This window comes from Lonchura striata, chromosome 2 (assembly GCF_050655825.1).
Source record: "Lonchura striata isolate lonStrDom1 chromosome 2, ASM5065582v1, whole genome shotgun sequence".
Lineage (NCBI taxonomy): Eukaryota > Metazoa > Chordata > Aves > Passeriformes > Estrildidae > Lonchura > Lonchura striata.
In genome coordinates, this window is record NC_140704.1 from 150,114,029 (window position 1) to 150,131,544 (window position 17,516).

Here is a 17,516-nt window from a genome sequence, read left to right on the forward strand (position 1 = left end):
CTGGGTCTTGTGAATGTTGATAGCTTCCTAATGACATGCAGCATTTTAAATCAGTGAGTTTATTTGTTTAGTTGTTTTGAATGTGAATCTTTTTGTTCGGGTTCCTGGAAAAGGGCTTGAGTTAGCTTCAATCTCTAAGAAGCAGAGAAATTATCTTTTGTCCATGATGTCCCTTTTCCCCTTTGTGGATAATGTTGTGGTTTCCATTTAGGAATTATTCCATTTTCTAAGCAGTTTGTTTAATGAGTTCTGGCTTTTTCGAAGTGCTAATACTGTTCATAAATTCAGGGGGAATTTGTGTAAGACTTCTGGAAAGCAAATTCATAACATGAAAACATTTTCTTGGCTTTTTTTTTTCTCCCAATACAACGTTCTTTTTCATATAAATAGGACAAGCAAGAAGAAATAAATGTTGGGGGGGAAAAAAGTTTTAATATTTCATTCCCTTCAAATAACTGTTTTTTTAAATTTCAAATCTTGTATCTTCTCTGGGATTTTCAGGATGAGATGGAGAGAGAATGCAAAATGTTTCAATTTTCCCAGGAATGGGGGTGACATTGGCAGTGGAAAAAGTGGAGTGCTTTGGAAAAAAGACTGAACAGCTTTTCCCCTTGCCTAACTCAATGTTCACCTAAAAAGTTCCTATAAAATTCCTTTCCAAGTATTTTAGCTTAAGCTGCTTATCTGAAACTTGGTATTATTGAATGAGTCCTCCTGATTCTGGCACTGCTCCCTGCTGTTGTGTATAGAAAACCAGACTTGTTTTGGTCTGATAGTAATTTGGTTTAAATGCTGCTGTCTATATTCATTAGCAACTCCTCAGGGTTTTTTTGAGGTGCATGAAAAACAATCCACTCCTGCATCTCTCGTTCTATGAAAACCTTATTTGATCTGGATGGATATGCACTAGGCTCCTTCTGGAGGAAAACAGATGAAAATCTCCAAAATAAGAGCTTAGAGTCTGTGCATGTTTGCTGCTAATGTCCTTGATGTTGGTGCTCAGACTTAAGATGGTTGTAGCTGCCCATATTTGCTCTGATTGCCTCATATTCCCTGTTGATTAAATGAGGGGGGGATGTTACTCCCATGTAACAAAATGGCTGTTCCTTCCCTTTACAGTTCTAATTTGCCAAAAGGAGTTCATTGAACTGATGTTTTGTGTTGTCTCCTTCAAGTTAATCTCTGCATAAACTTTTTTTTTTTTAATTTGCTAGTTTTTATCTAAAAGTGAATATGTTCCTCCATTGTTCTGGGATAAAGTAGTGGTGTAAGTATTAATTTCAGAGAATGGTGAGGAAAAGAAAGAGTGTAAAAAGAAAACATTTTAGCTGTAGTGGTAGTGTCCTTATTTTTTTCACTTGGATGGATTTCCTTAGATGGGAACAGCTGGAAAATTGATTTCTTATTGATTTCATGATCTTTTTTCCCAGCTCTGCAAATGGCCTTTCTGTTAAAAGCCACTATTACCCACTTCTTTCTTCCTGTTTCTCTGTCTTGTTCTTTGAAGCATTGTTCATTTTCCTTAAAGAGGGTCCAAACAGTAGTCTGTCATTGTCACTGCCAACAGATTCCAATTTAAAACCACCACCACCATTTCCTATTCTGTGCTTGCAAGGGTTTGTTCAGAGTACTATTTTAATTAAAAATCACTGATGAGCAAGGCTTAGCATGATTTATAATGTTTTGGGGAGTGCAGAGGTTGTGGCAAAGATTGCTTTTATCATTTTTTGACCCATGATAGTAACTTAATATATTTAAATGGTGTATATTTACACATTGCCTTTGATTCTATTAATGAATAATGTCTGTTCTTTACATGGAGCAATTACAGCTACCAGTGCTGCTCTTTGGATTTATTTCACCTGTGGGCACCATCACTGAGACCACTACAGGCAGAAGCTCTCTTTAAGTAGAAACACTTCTAGGTTGGCTTAATAAAGGACTTTAATTATTAAGCTTTGAGATTTTTACAGAGTAATTTCATGTTCTTTTCAGATTATCAGTGTTGCAGCTCCAGCTTTTCTGTTATTTTGGGGGAAGGTTCTTAAGCCTGAAGTCAAGGCAGTTGCTCTTGATACCTTCCTGGTAGATATTTCAAATGTTGGGTGATAAATACCTGTAGTTTAAAAGGACTTCAGCATTTTCAGCTCTTTTTTCCCCCCACATTTCTGTTGTAGGCACAGACTGTTCAGCACACTTGCTGCCTTTTGATCAGACTAATCTGATAAGAGTTAAGTTTTCTAGGTTATCCTGAAAAGTAGAATAATGAATAACAAAGAAAAGGCTTCTGTTCATGTCATGAAGACATGATCTGGTGTGGGCTTTTGAGTTTTGAAGTGGGAGATGAAATATGGGTTCACCAGTAAACTTTCTGACATCTGAGTACATTTAGGACAAGCTATTTATAGACATATGTAGTATGAATAGAGAGGGGAGTCCATTGTACTATGTGTAGTAGATTGAAGGAATACAGACACTGTAATTCATGGGAAGAATAATGGCTTTAAATATGAAAGTGAATGCTTTTATAAGTACCTGAAAGATGCCCAAAAATCAGCAGGAAAAATGTAATGAGAAGGTTCTTATGAAAGTATAACTCTTTTGTTATTACTAGAAAGAAATCTGTATAGCAATGCTTGGGCTTAGTAGGGTGTATTTTACTACAGACTCTCTGTGTGTGTGAGTTCAGTTCTGTCCATTTTCATTATACATGTGTGAAAATGATAGTTATTTTCATTTAAGTCAGCATGGTATTTTATAGCACTGAAACATGCCAGATGGCCTGGGATATTTCACCTAAATACTAAATAAAGTTAAAGAAAACATTCACTGAAGCCACTAGAAGTCTGATTCAGAAAGAAAATACTCAAGTAGCATGAATTTAATTTAAAATGTAAAAAATTCTGTCTTGGTTGACATTATTTGTAACCTCCTGAAAGAGAAAGTTTTCAAATACTGCATGACTAAGAGCAAATACTGTCAGACCTAGTTCAGGGAAAGCTCTGAAACATACTTCAGCTGCTCCTGCCTAATTGCTACTTCAAGGGAATTGTGCGGAGCAAACACATATTTTGGAATGTGAATCTCTTATTTCTTAACAGAACAAACTATTGAGAGCAAACCCTTTTTATTTTTGGAGCATGTTGCATGTATTTATCTTGCATTTAGTGTGAACTTTGAGGTTTATGATTGTAAATATTAGGGAAAAATTCTTTCCTGTGTGGATGGCGAGGCTCTGGCACAGACTGCCCAGAGAAGTTGTGGCTGCCCTATGCCTGGAAGTGTTCGAGGCCAGGTTGGGTGGGACTCTGAGCAACCTGGTCTAGTCTGGACACATGGAAGGTGTCCCTGTCCAGGACAGTGGATGGAACAAGATCATCATTAAGGTCGATTCTAACCCAGACCATTCAGTGATTCTATGAAATACATCAATAAAAGATAATTGATCTATTTAAGTAGATTACAGTAATCTCAAAAGCCCAGGTTGACAATTTAAATTCTGACAGGAGTCCCACGTATAAACCACAAACCAGGTATCTTTCCATACGAGGCTTCTAAGAACCACCATCAACAATATCATAATGCAGGGCTTAATTTCAGCAATTGTCAATTTATTAACATGTGGAATGGCAAACAGTGATGAATCCTGGGCAAAAATTCTCCGGAAGATTAGTGCTAATAAAAGAAGTAATTCAGTCTGATACAGAATGGACCTCCCCCAATCTTCCTTTTGTTCTGCTGAACATCTTATGAAGGATCTTCTCTTTTCAAATTTATTTGTTCCTCTGTTTTCAAGAAGTCCTAGAAACGCCATAACTTCAAAGTAGTCTCTTACCATCTTTCTTTCATGACCCATTTTTTCAGTGAAATAGTTAATATAAATGTGAATGAGAAGACTGATTGCTCAAGAGGTCTCTAATTATTCCTTAGGGGCAAAGCTTTCCTAACACATTAAAAAGTTAGTTTCTGTCCTCTGCTTTCATTTGTTGCCACTGCTGGGTGTGCCCAGTTTGAAGTTTGAAACCCTCTCTTAGGGATGCCTAAGATGGCTAGTTCACAGTTGGGAGAGTCTATGAGAGGAGACCAAATGTCATCTAAATATTCTGGAACAGAGCAAAGAAATTGGCTCAGGCAGCTTCTGCTGTTGGTCAGGGTTTGTATTGTTAACAGATGTCTGTGTATTGCATCAATAAGTAATAAAATGCCTGTTTGGAATAACTGCCAGGAGACAGTGGGGTTGGGGTTTAGTCTGTGGCTTATCAACAAAACCCTTATCTGATGGGCAAGAAGATCCTAAGAGTCTGTTTTAATTTTTAGTTTTAGAACAGTGAATTACTGAAAGAAAATGCATTTCCTTTTACAAGTGACTGTTTATTCATGGATCTCCATGCAACTGACAGTTGAAAGAGTCCTAGTTTCTTCTTCTAAGCCAATGAATAAACTCACTCAGCTGTGCTGGCAAATGTTCATAGACACCCTTCACCTGATCACTGCTGGGAAACAGTCATGTGCACTGATCTAGCAGTGGTGAAGCCTATTGATAGGCAGGTTGCCTGTTTTCCACAGAAGCAAATTCAAATGACTGGAAAACTTGCTAAACACTCACAGGAAATTAGGTTTTCTGTCAGTTGTTTTGAGGATGTCACTGCCTTCTGCTACAGCAAGCTGTCATATTCCCATCATTGGAGATGTTTTCTATGAGAGAGACAATCTATCCTTTGTCGTTCCTATCTAGATTGATACTGATTGTTGATTTTGTGTTCTGTCACTGCTAAAAGATTATTAGACATTCCATTTGTGAAAATAATGGTTCTTTATCCTTTAATTGCCAGGACTGGATGCATACTTATTCAGAAAACACCATTTTTATATACATATATTTGTATTTAAATGTATACACTGTATACACACACATATATGAAGGTTGATCCCCCAGTCTTCAAAGTGTTTTCTCATTAGGTGATTCTCATTTGGGAACATACTCCTAAAATATCCATTGAGGTCTTTGGCATATTTAGACAGGATTTAGATATTAGGATATCCTAGGAATCAGTGCAGTAGATGTGCCATTTCTGCTTTTCCTGTGTTTAGCTTACTTAGGTGTATTACTGGACAAAACAGTAAGTTGATGATAGTTCTTCAGATTTTTATAGCTCATTCTTCTCTGTGAAAACACATAATCACTGTACTTGTTTTTATCCTAGACTTCTATATGGCTGAGGTTAGTAGTTTCTTCTAATGGGTGTTCAAATACAGCACTGTTTTGAGAAGTGTTACACTGTATACTTAAATAGTGTGAATAATGTGGAAAGAAGTAAGAAACCCTTACTTACAGCTTCTTGTTCAGTGCTGAACTCCTACAAGTTGAAGAGTACTACTCAGAGGGCATTCAGAGCAGTAAAACTGTCATTCTTGCTAGTCTTATCTCTAGGGAAGTTCTTTCCTATCCAGAGTTACATAGAATTGAGTTTATTGTCCAGAAATAAATCAGCTACCTAAGTCAATCGTACAATATTTATTCAGATGGTTTGATTCCTGACATGCTTCCCAGAGCTTTCTTGAAGATCAGTAGCTCACTCAAACTCAAGAACACAGAGACATGAAATGCTGGTACTGTCATCTGCACAAGCCAGTGTTAATGAAAAAAAAAAAATATTTCTGAAGCACACTGCCAATAGCTTAAAATAGCTTCAGAGAAATTATAGTCTAAGATGTATAGGTAGAAGTAATCTCAAGATTTTGCCACTTCATGGTGCACATATGTTATACTTAACATTTCAGGAGAGTGTTGTCTTTCACATGTAGAACTGGGTTACTGCTCTGTTTCTGGAATGTGCTTGAAGTAAATATTGCATCTTTTGTGTCATTTCAGGAGTATGATGATGGCTATGGAGCTGCTTATGATGAACAAAGCTACGATTCCTATGATAACAGCTATAGCACTCAAGCACAAAGGTGAGCCTCCAAATCAACTGCAATTTCATTTGAAAAATTCTGTGGTTGGCCAGTTAATTTTACTTAGAGATTTTCAATTTCATCTTAAACAGCAAAAATTTTATGAGAGGATTTTAGAAATAACCCACAGGTTACTTGTCTTTAATATCACATAAGTATAAAAGTTAAATTTCTGAGAGGCTGAAAAGAAACAGAACTGAGAATTTGTTTTAGTGATGGCAAATCCTAAACCAAAGTTTTCAAAAGTTCAGGAAATTCAGGGAAATTTAGCCCAGATTTGTTGTGGGAGGGAGGAGTGGGCAAGGAGGGGAGAGGAGAAAAAAGACAACTTTATAGAAGGTATTGAATTTTCTGAAACACAACTGATTAAATTATCTTACTACTTTTACAAAGGTATATTCAAGTATTTAACCTGTATTTTACTGTAAGAAAAATACTCCTGTCAGTTTGTTTTACTCCTCTGTAGAACTCCTTGTGACAAATTTGTATCTCTTGCCATTTGTTTTCCTTCTCCAACTTCATTTTCAGCAATATTTTTTTACATTTTTTTTTTTAATTTTTTTTTTTTTAATTTTGCTATCCTGAAGGAGTCACTATTTAGCAACTCCATGAATAACAATGTGACCCAGCGATTGCTGGAAGCATGCTGTGAAGTACAAACTACTTTTTTATGTGGTTTGAACTTCATGGCAAAATCCCATTACAAATGTAGCAGTTTGGATGATCATCACTTCTGGAAACAGAACTTCTGTCCACCTTTAACTATGTTGTAATTTATTTTCATTCTTTTTCTCTTGGACCAAGAATTTGTAATTTGCTCAATAGTAGATGTTTTAGTGTCTTTGACAATGTCCCAAAATTTTATGGCAATATTATTACTTGCCTCTGAGGTAGGGTTACTGAGTTGCCAGTTGATAAATCTCTTGTGGTGAATTAGATGTAATAGTGTATTTGAGGCTGATTTGTTCTACCTTCTGCTAAATATGTAAGATTTACAATGCAGCTTTATCTGAAATAGTACAGAACTGTTCACAGCAAAGTTGAGAGCAAAGCTGTTTACAGCTGGCATCTGCTCTGCTGTAGTGTTGTCACACCAACTTCAGTTTTCTTGTGGAAATGAATATTTTTCTGTGCTCAGTGTGAAAAAGCATAGTGAAAGGTTCAAGTGTCATTATTGTTGAGAGCTAAAATAATGGAATTTACCTTTGTGTCTGATACTTGGCTCCTACAGACTCTAAGCTTGATAAAAATATAACTTAAGAAATATGCAGTGTAGAACCTTCAAAATATGAGATCCTATAGAGTGTTACATTTCAAGAACGGTTGCTGGTAATGGACTTTTTTTTTCCCAGAGGACAATTGCCAAAGTAGTCCTCAACTTTTATGTTGGTAATTCTGTTCTGCCTTCTTGTTTGTTGTGTTGGTAAACGGGTTTATTACACACAAACATTTGGACTTCATTACAAAGTAATTTGCCTGAGCCAAAATTAAACATTACTTAGATTTGATTTTTTTCCCCACATTGAGAAAGTTTTCACTGAGATTTTCTTCCTTTGAACTAAAATTAGGAAAAAAGCAAATCTCCCCAGGAATGAAATTGCTCTTGCAAAGGATTAATGCATAAGAATATCTATAATATTCTTATATATATTTGCACATGCTTAGCTGTCTAGAAGGATATATTTCATAAAATGATTGCTTTACTTTGTATTTTACTTGCTGTTTCACAATACACATATTGTTAAATTTTAATGAATTTGTTATCTTCTTAATGATTATTTTACTTTTCCCCCCTAATTTTCTTAAGTGCTCTGTAGAAAAAGAAAACACAAAATTATTCACTTGCACATTTCTCACAGGATATCAGCACTCATTTTCTGTCATATTTTCTGGCTTAGCAGAAAGTTTTTTAGGATAGTGTTGGCAGGCAAAAAGTAATAACTATAAACAGCCATCTGAGCTACCTAGACCAGCATTCCTGTCTTTAATCTGAATATTAAGTAGTAGTCCATATTGCAGAATATCATTCTGTAACCACAATGAGATACTTAACATATTTAGGAGAATTACAATGCCCTTACTATGAAGGAAATTAGGGCAAAGTGCATTGTTTTCATAGTTTAGCCTTAGCCTTTAGCCTTCTTGATTTTTTGCCCTCATAAAACTGCAAGAAAGAAACTGCATTTGCACATGGAGAGCAGTGATGTGTTTAAAATGCATCATTTGGTGACCAGCATGTGGAAATAACTTTTTCCTTTTCTAAGTTGAAAATAGTAATCTTGAAGTAATAGTATTTCTAGTATGTCTCCTGATACTGATTCCTCTAGAAATACTGTGATATTAGTGATACTGTGTATTAAAGAGGAAGTCTGAGGAATAGCTAGTAAACTGAAAATGAGTTGTCTGATTAAATAACTTGCAGTAGTTTTTAGTACATGACTAAGTTTGAGTGTAGGAACAGGTTTTAATGCTCACAGGTGTACAACAATGATATGTGATATGGCAGAAACAGCTAAAATTTTCATTTTTGTTTTAAATAGTTGGCTAATTTAGTGATTCATCTGTTAAAGACAGAAAATTGCAATAGGACCTAAAATTTCCCTAGGAATTTTGGAGATCTCTAAGAGGTTGCAAATCTTTTGCTGGAGGTGCACAGGAGTGCATTCTCAGATTCAGTCTTCAGCACCACACAGTGTGACTCTCCTTTATTGCTCTTTTAATCTGGACATTAAATGGCCAAATCTGAGTTGGATTAGGATGAGTGACATGTTTAGATATGAAGAATAGGAAACTGTGTATTTCTGTGTGCATTAAGGTAGTTGAGACTTCATTTATTCTGCAAATAAATTATTCCATTCTATGCACTAACTGCTTGCTGACACCAAATCATGAGTGGTTAGAAGTTTAATGGTGTTTTATTTGATGTTGTGTGAATCCTTCCTTGTGCCTGGCAATCTGAAGTTTGAGTTAAAAGCTTCCACAGCACTAACAAGAGAGAGAAACATAAGAAATTTCTGGGTTGTTATCTATCTTAATACCCTGTAATCCTATAAAAAAATGTTGTTTTCCTTTAGAACATTTTATTATCCACTGTTGCTTGTTCATGGAACAAAGCCCCAAATAGTGCTTCAGGATGTCCTTTAACAGAATTATTTTTTATGGTCGAAAAGACTTAAAATATCCCTTGAAGCTGTTCTGTGTTTTACTAGATATCTAATTGATTTTTAGAAGATTAAATTACATTTATAGTTTTTTGCAGAGGGATTATTTGATAATTTTATCAGTATAAACTGGGATGTTTAATCAACTGGATTGTTTAGTCTTGTTAAAAAAAACCAACACAATCTAATTTTTTTTTTTAAATGCCATTTTTAAAAATCAGAGTGTAGAAAATGTTTCATAGAATCATAGAATAATGTAGCTTGGAAAGGACCTCCAAGATCTTTTAGTTCCAACCCCCTGCCATGGGCAGGAACAGCATTCAATGGACCAGGGTGCTCCAAGCTATATCCAACCCAGTCTTGACCACTTCTAGGAATGGAGCATTCGCAGATTCTCCAGACAGCCTCTTCCAGTTCCTCACCACTCTCATACTAAAGAATTTATTTCTAATATCTAATCTAAATATCTCCTCTTTTAGTTTAAAGCCATATCCTCTTCTCCTATCACTTCATACCCCATTATGCAATGAGTCTTTAGGGTTACATGATATGCAGTCAAGGGCATGTTATGTAGTCAGGAATTCCTTCATAAAATTTCTCCTGTATATATATTTATTAATTTCACATGTGTATTGTGTGCCAAAAGCCTTGTCAGGATCTTAGGGTAAAATATGAATTACATTTGTGAAAGCCAAACTCATGACTCCTGGTGCTGATATTTACATGTGTCAGACATGTGGGCTTGTCACCAGCATGTATGCATCCTTATACAACTTAGCTCACTCTTAAAGGACTTCCTAAGCCTGTCTAGAATTGTAATTATTTACTTGGATTTATTGCAGAAAGTAGAGGGTGCTTTAATAGCCTGGTGTTAATTTATTATGAAAATTCACCTGACAGTATTGGTGAGGAATCAAGAGGATTTTGTTGAATCTTCATTTAAAACTGTAGTTTAAACATTTTCAACATGAAAAAATCTAGTTATTTTAAACCTCCAAAATAGGCTTCAAATTGAGCCAAAGTGCTTTTGGTCCCTTAGTGACTCCACACATGATCTGCACAAGTGTTTGTGAGGACAAGAAGGAAATGCGAGGCAAAGGGAGATGGATGCTAATAAATCAATTGTCTCTGTCAGCTCACTGTTTAATGTTCTCTAGAATACATAAGATTTATCACTGAGGAATTGTAGAATAATGGTGGTGTATGGAAACAAAGTCCACCAGGGAGATGTACTACATCATTTGGATTTAGCGCTGCCATCTGCTTAATGGCATTGAGATGACTACAGAGGTACTTATGATCAACCATTCATAGCAGTGACAGATGCTGCAGAGAGTTAACATGCCAGGGAACGAGGTTTGGTGCTGAAATCCAGATTATGTGGCAAGGTTGCTGAGAAAGGGGGGCTGGGTTTCTTACTTCTCCAGTAGCACTAGAGAGTTTACTGTGTGCTGTTAGGTTTACCATCAAGAGAGGATGGCTAATACAGTTACTGTAGTGCAAAAAAGGATGCAGACCCCATCTGTCTGCTTCATGCACTCAAAAGTGTCAAAGAACTTCTTTAGGCTTGTCTGCTGGCATTTAAAATGGGATACTTTTCCTAGGAAAAAAACATGAGGCTTTCCTGGATTTATTTTCAGCCTACAACAGAGATCAAAAGCCTAAACTATAAGACACTCTGTGTAGCTGTATGCCAGTCTCTGGTGAAGGACAAGAATGAATCATTTGTGTAGTAATGTTATATTGTTTAATTATAATTCATAATTTTTAAAGTATTTTATATTTTCAGTCGAGGTGATCTCTGTTTACTCTGTTGCAGAATTTAATCTAAACATACACATAAAAGGAGGAAAATTCAGACTTTAAAAAATTGCTTGATTTGTTTACAGTTGTCTGCATTGTTCTGTGGTTTCTACGTTTACCTAATAGTTCTAATAGATTTCTCTTGGCAACAGCCATTTTGCCATTGGCTTAAATAGTGTTTCTCAACTGCTCTTTGTGCATGTCTAAATAATAACTCTCACTTCCAATCATACCAAAATGTAATAAATTCAAATTCCTGCAAGTTGCTTGTGAGCCTTGGAGCCACACAGTTAACCTAATCTGAGCTGAGGGAACTGGCAAATTCTTTTTAGTATACCTAAGTTTATTCAGTGCCACAAATCCATTGTGTGGTTATTGTTGATGTGTTGGGAAGTAAAACTAACATGCTGCAACTTTGTTAGATCTTTTACTTAAATGCATAAAAACATAATTGCCCCTATGGTAAGTCCTAGGCATGTTAAAAACATGGTGTTATGAATTATATAATTGTTCAGGTTGGAAAAGGCCTCCAATCAAATAAAATTGTCAACTCTGCCACCACCATGTTCACCACCAAACCATGTCCCAGATGTCACACCCACATTTCTTTTAAGATTTTCACTGTTTCTTGGGCAGCCTGTTTCAGTGCCTGACCACTCTTTCAGTGAAGGAATTTTTCCCAATATCCAGTGTTTGTCACATGGCAGAAGATAGTTCCACAGCCTCCTTTCAGGTAGTTGTAGGGAATAAGGTTCCCCCTGAGCCTCCTTTATCATTACCTTATTTACCATTTATTTCAAAAGTGGCTGACTCACGACAAAAATTTCTTTGTAAAATGGAAGACTATGCACAAAAACACTGTGGTGTGAAAGGTTTGAGGAATTCTGTGCTTGGTAGCTTATGGTAGTTACCTAACAATGGAGAACCTGGATGTTGGGTTGAAAAGGACTTAGAAAAACACCTTGAAATCCAGCAGTGGCCATTGTTCAACTGATGCTTGAAGAATACAACTGAATTGACTTGCTAAAATCCTTCAAATCTCTAAGTACTGCTTTTTATATTATTCCAGAGGCACTTTAGTTTCAAGAAAGGTGATTCCTGGTATGTAACTCCTCCTCATTTCGCACTAGGAGCTCAAATTTTCAGGTGTTTTTTGAAACTGTGCTTAGTAGTTACACAAAAGATGATGATATTCCTGTTTAATAGGAGGATTTTCATGAAGAGCTGAGCATATGGATTTGAAATTGGCTTATGGAGATGTTGCTATTGGAATCTGAAAGTTAATTGCTAACAGTTTGTTTGTGATGCTCAGTGTTTTAAATTTACATTGTTGAGTTTGTCAGCAATCATGCATTTCCAGGATGTATAAATATGCATTATATGCAAATGAGTGTCTGTTACTGTAGTTTTCCAAGATGTAATTCTCTCCATTTTAATGCTTGTAGGTGTTTATATTTCATGCTTTGACTTATAAATCAAATCAGTCTGCAGGAGTTTGATTTCTGGGGATTGTGCAAAGGGTTGGCATTTTGTGTTGCTGTTGTTTATGAACACCTGGTATGTACCAGAGTGTACTGGAGGTTATAATTCTGCAAAATAAAGCCTTAAAGTATTAGCATAAATAAGCTAATGTAGCTTTTGAATGAAAATCCTGGTGTGTGGTTTCCTGCTTAATTTTTGCACTTATATTATTGAAAGAGATTATTACTGCAGTTTTTCAGATCTAATTTTTCAGGTTTAGATAGATGTTTTCCTTTTAATTGCATGTTAAGATGTGACAAGGTAAATTATTCAGAAGTGCCTCAGTAGCATAGATAGTTTTACTTGTCAATCTAGTGCATTTTAATTTTTTAATTGACTTGCAGAAATCTGGTATGAATTTTCAGTAAAAAGGAGTATGACTAAGATGATTCAGCTTCAGTAATAGAAAAAACACAAGCATATCTCATGATGCACTCATAAAACTGGAAAAGTTTTTTTGAATTCTCATGGTGATTTTAGTAGACGACTTCACTGTTTAATAAATGTTAGGATTACTCTTCATCTGTACTAATTATAATAAAATTAATTTGGTTTCTTCCTGATTTTGCTATTAAATGTGTCTGTGCCTTCTTATTTAGGAAACAAGTAAAAACGCATTTGAAAATAAATTTAGAAAACTGCTAGAAAAACTAATATGCAGGTGTTAGAGTAGTAAAAAAAGCAGTAACATCAAATTACAAAGTGTTGAGGAATCAAGAAAAGTCATTTCATAAAACTATATTAATTTTGCATAGTTCATTTAATTTTACTTTGGTGATTTTACAGCATCTTAAACTTGGTGGTTGAATTCCACAATGCAATTAAAGAGGATTAGTAGTTGGTAGGATTTTGTATTTTTTTTCCTTGACTGATTACAGAAGTGAAAACATGAGGAAGGGAAAGGTCAAAGTGGATCTTCCAAGTCCAAAGTAGTTGAAAAAGCTGTTCATTTACAGGGAATATGTTTTTAAACTTGAAGTCTGGTGTTCTACCTGTTAGTGTAAGTAGTGGAATTCAGTCATAGTTAAAAAAATCTTAATTAAAGGAAGGCTTCAAATTAATTACAGTTTGTTTTAAAAATAAGTTTATTTAAGCTTGGAGCATGGAGGTAACAAAGATAAAAAGAGATTACCCAGTTGCCAGGCATCAGCAGGATGCTGTAGAAATGTGCTGGATATATGGGTTTTGGAGACAGAACACAGATAATCAATCTTACAAATTAAAGTTATTCATTTAGAAAAGACTTCTCAAACATCTCACATTATAATTAACTTTCCAGCAGTTTGATTAAGAGATACAAAGATAAAGAAAAGAGACTACATATTGTCTCCAGACTAGAGAAAGGACATCTTAAATTTACACTTGGAGACTAGAGAATGACATTTAGCTATATATAGGGAAGACTTTATTTTTTCCATGATGTGGGGTGAAGAAGGAACTTCACTGGAAACTCACATTGGAAGCCAGTGCCTATTAGCTGAATGAGAAATCAGGCTGCATCAGCTCAGAACATATTTTTGTCATAGAACATGTTTTTGTAGATGAGGATTTGACCCTGTTTTGCTGGTTGACAGTCAACACACTTTGGCTGCTTACTAGCAGTAATTGAAAGTTGCAGTTTTCTCTCTGAGTACCCTGTTGTATTCAGTTTGCTTTTCAAGGGAAGAAAAATCTTCCTTCTTTCTGTTGGTAAGGAAATGCCTACTTAATTGGGCGACTTTAAAATGGGAGATGCTTGCAAGAAAACTTTATAATGGTCATAATTGTTTGTCCTTGTAATTTTATTTCAGTTGAAGTATTGAGGGCAGTAAATTGTGCTTTTAAGTGCAATTTTGATATAGTTCAGGTATAGATGGTGAAAAATAATGTATTACTAACCATCATAACCACATTTATCTTGGTGTAATTGTATCATGAGTATGTAATTGTATCATATGTAAAGCACCTGAAACATGAGTATGGATAGAAGTAGTGAAGCTCACATGAGGCCAGGAAATGAGTCTTTGCACTTACGTGGATGGAATTGTCCTTAGCAGGAAGAGTTCTGCCTTGCTGTACTTGGAGAGGCCAGGTTTGGACACTGCTGTTGCAAAGGGTACTAGGGAAGTACTGGAAAGATCTTGAATATGGTAAAGCATATGATTATGCAGCCCTGAAAACAATTAACCTAATTTCTTTTACCAAATGTATTCCTTGATGGCACTTTCATTGTTTTTGTATTACATAAAACCAGGATGGAATGATACCTTTTCTCACAAATGTTCTTCAGTTCCAACTTGTAAGGCCCCAAATTGTTAGAAAAGCTTTGAAGGTTGTACTTTTGCTTCAGTAAATTAGAAGTATAAGAAGTTATGATGTGTATCTTCTGGAGCAGTATTTGTGCTGATGGAGTGGTGACAAACCACCTGTGCACTTTTTGAGGGTAGTATGTTAGTGGCAGTGTTGTCTTGTACTCCAGTGACATTATTTTGGATCTCTGACAACATACACAGAACTTGGGGGATAACCAAGAATTACCTGGAATAATACTCCAGATCTTTCCAGTATTGCAGTGTCTAAGGTTTCTTTGACTACTGTCTCTCAGATCTTCACTGTTCTCTGCTGCTTCCACTGCCCAGACTAACCTTGTATGTTTGGAGAGAGAGGGAAGAAAATGTCTTTTTCTGATGTTAATGTTGTGTCGTGTCTTTTTTTTTTTTTTCCATTTAGCTGCTGAAATATAATTGGTACATATCTGGATAGTTAAAGAGTTCAAGTTTGGTTTCTTATGGTAGCAGTTCATAACCTGCTTTGCAAAGCAGATAGATGAGGGAGGTGCAGGGTGTCGGGCTTGGTTCTAATTCAGCAGCCAAACCAGAATGCTGAATTTATGCAACCTGAGTTTTTAGTTTTTCTGCTGGTACTTTGTAATTTCATGTAGCGAATTTTTGACATTAATATGGTTAGCATTTCTCATGTTCAGGGATGTTTTGTTGATTTGTTCTATTCATAGTTTCAAGGTAAAGCTGTAACTCCTGCTTATTTGTACTACACACTTCAGTCACATATTTTAATTGCCATTTTCCATTCCTCTCTTGGGAGGTGGCACATGAGAATGTGCCAGGGAAAGATTAATCTTGTTGAGACAGCAATAACTGGACATTTCAGATGGTAAAGCTGCCCTAGGCAGCTCTGTAGAATTCTGCTAGAAATACCTAGATAGGTCTGTGCCTGGTAGGTAGCACCAGAATGCCTCTGAGGATGTTTTGCTATGCAGAAGTGAAATTTCTCATTTCTGCCATAAAAAGTAATTCCTAAATAGTGATAGCTAAGGGGATCATTGAGAGGGCACACTGGTCACCTTTTGAGATTACAGGTAACAGGTCTGTTGTTTGTATGATCCATTTGAGAGTACAATAGGCTATAATTCAAGGAAGATTGTGTGATTTTTCTGTATTTTATAAAGCATTCACATAGGGGGTCTCAGTTGTTTTCTGAGATCATTATCTGTTTGACAGACATAAACTGAGCTGCAGGGATAAAAGTATGTAGTAAAGAAAGCTCTACTATGTAGCAGTGGAACTGGGGATTAACTAAAAATTTATCTACAAGATGCAAGAAAATATGTGGGTCTCCTCTTGATACTCTGGATTTCTGCTGTCCTGCTGTAAGCTGGGCTCCAGGACAGGGTGTTCTAGTGATCCACAGAAGCATTGAGAGCAGCTGCTCAATGTTCAGGACATTACAGAGTTATGAGAAGCTTCACTGCAGTGATTGTTGTCTTGGATGCTCTTCCTGTTTGCTGTTGACAGATGCTTTTTGCTATCAGAAGTAGCTGAGCATGAAAATCTGACAAGAATGATGGAAAGAGGCTTTTCTTTATGGAAGAGTTCTCTTCAGATGTGATTATATCAGTCAGGGTCTATCATATAAGAACTGTTGCTAGAGAGATCCTCATTTGCTTTTTCTGTTTTGTTCTGTGCAACTCTGGGTGGAAGCACAAAGGGTGGTGTTTGGAGCTTCCCTTGGCACAAAAGGAAACCTTGGTGTTTGCAAGGGTTTTACTGTCACTTTCTGAAACTGCCCTGGTTTCTGCCTAAAGGGATCAAAATTACTTCTGATACCCATGTGATAAAGGCAAAATTTTGGTCAGCTTTTCCCTAATAAGCATTACTGGAAGCTGAACTATTGTGCCAAGGCTATTTTCCATCAGAAGCCAAAGAACGTTTCAGATCACGTGCTTTTTCTGGGCTTGTCAGTGCTTAAGTCTGGGATTTTCCAGCAAACTAGGAGCTTTCAGTCGGAGACCTTTTAATCTTCCCTTAGCAAGCAGCCTCCCTGCCACACTGTTTCTGTTTCAAACACAGAAATGTCATAGTGCCTGTTCTAAAATATGTCTGTATCAAATGTAAAGAGCTGTGGCAATTACATGAATTAAGTTCAATATTTTTTTACTACCTTTGTGCATTTTTGGACTGTGTGGTTGGTCTGCCTGTTTTAGGCTTGTCCCAAAAATAGCCAAGTGACCTCTTCTGATACAGAATCACAAGATCATTAAGGTTGGAAAAGACCTCCCAAGATTAGTCCAATTTTGACTAAATACCACCATGTCAACTAAACCACAGCACTCAGTGCCACATCCAGGCATTTATTGAACACTTCCACAGATGGTGGCTCTACCACCTCCCTCAGCAGTTCATTCCAATGCTTGACAACCCTTTCAGTGAAGAAATTCTAACTGCTGTCCAACCTGAATCTCTCTGGTATATCTTGAGGGCATTTCCTCACATGCTGTCTCTAGTTGCCTGGGAGAAGAGACTGACCCCCTCCCCCCCCCCAGGAAACAATCTATTTTCAGGAGCAATAAGGTCTCCCCTGAGCTTCCTTTTCTCCAGGCTTATAGCTAAACACACCCATTTCCATCAGCTGCCCCTCACAGGAGTGATTTTCCAAACCCTTCCCAGCTCTGCTGTCCTTCTCTGCACACCACCCTGATGCCTCAATGTCTGTCATGTACTGCGGGACCCATGAGGGTTGGGTTTAAACTACAGTTGCTATCTGTCCTAGGAGAATATTCCAGGGTCTCTAGGAAGAATA

General features: G+C 36.4%; 1 protein-coding gene across 3 annotated transcripts in view; it reads left to right on the top strand.

The window, feature by feature from the left end:
• Nucleotides 1-17,516, top strand: part of KHDRBS3 (KH RNA binding domain containing, signal transduction associated 3) — an 87,789-nt gene that overhangs the window by 59,035 nt on the left and 11,238 nt on the right. For all 3 annotated transcript variants that reach the window (XR_013339652.2, XM_031504112.3, XM_085572595.1), the window contains one exon: nt 5,873-5,955. Coding sequence is in view for 2 of the 3 variants with exons in the window: in XM_031504112.3 (XP_031359972.1) it covers nt 5,873-5,955 (83 nt within the window). In the remaining variant the exon portion in view is untranslated. The remainder of the gene's footprint in view (nt 1-5,872; nt 5,956-17,516) is intronic.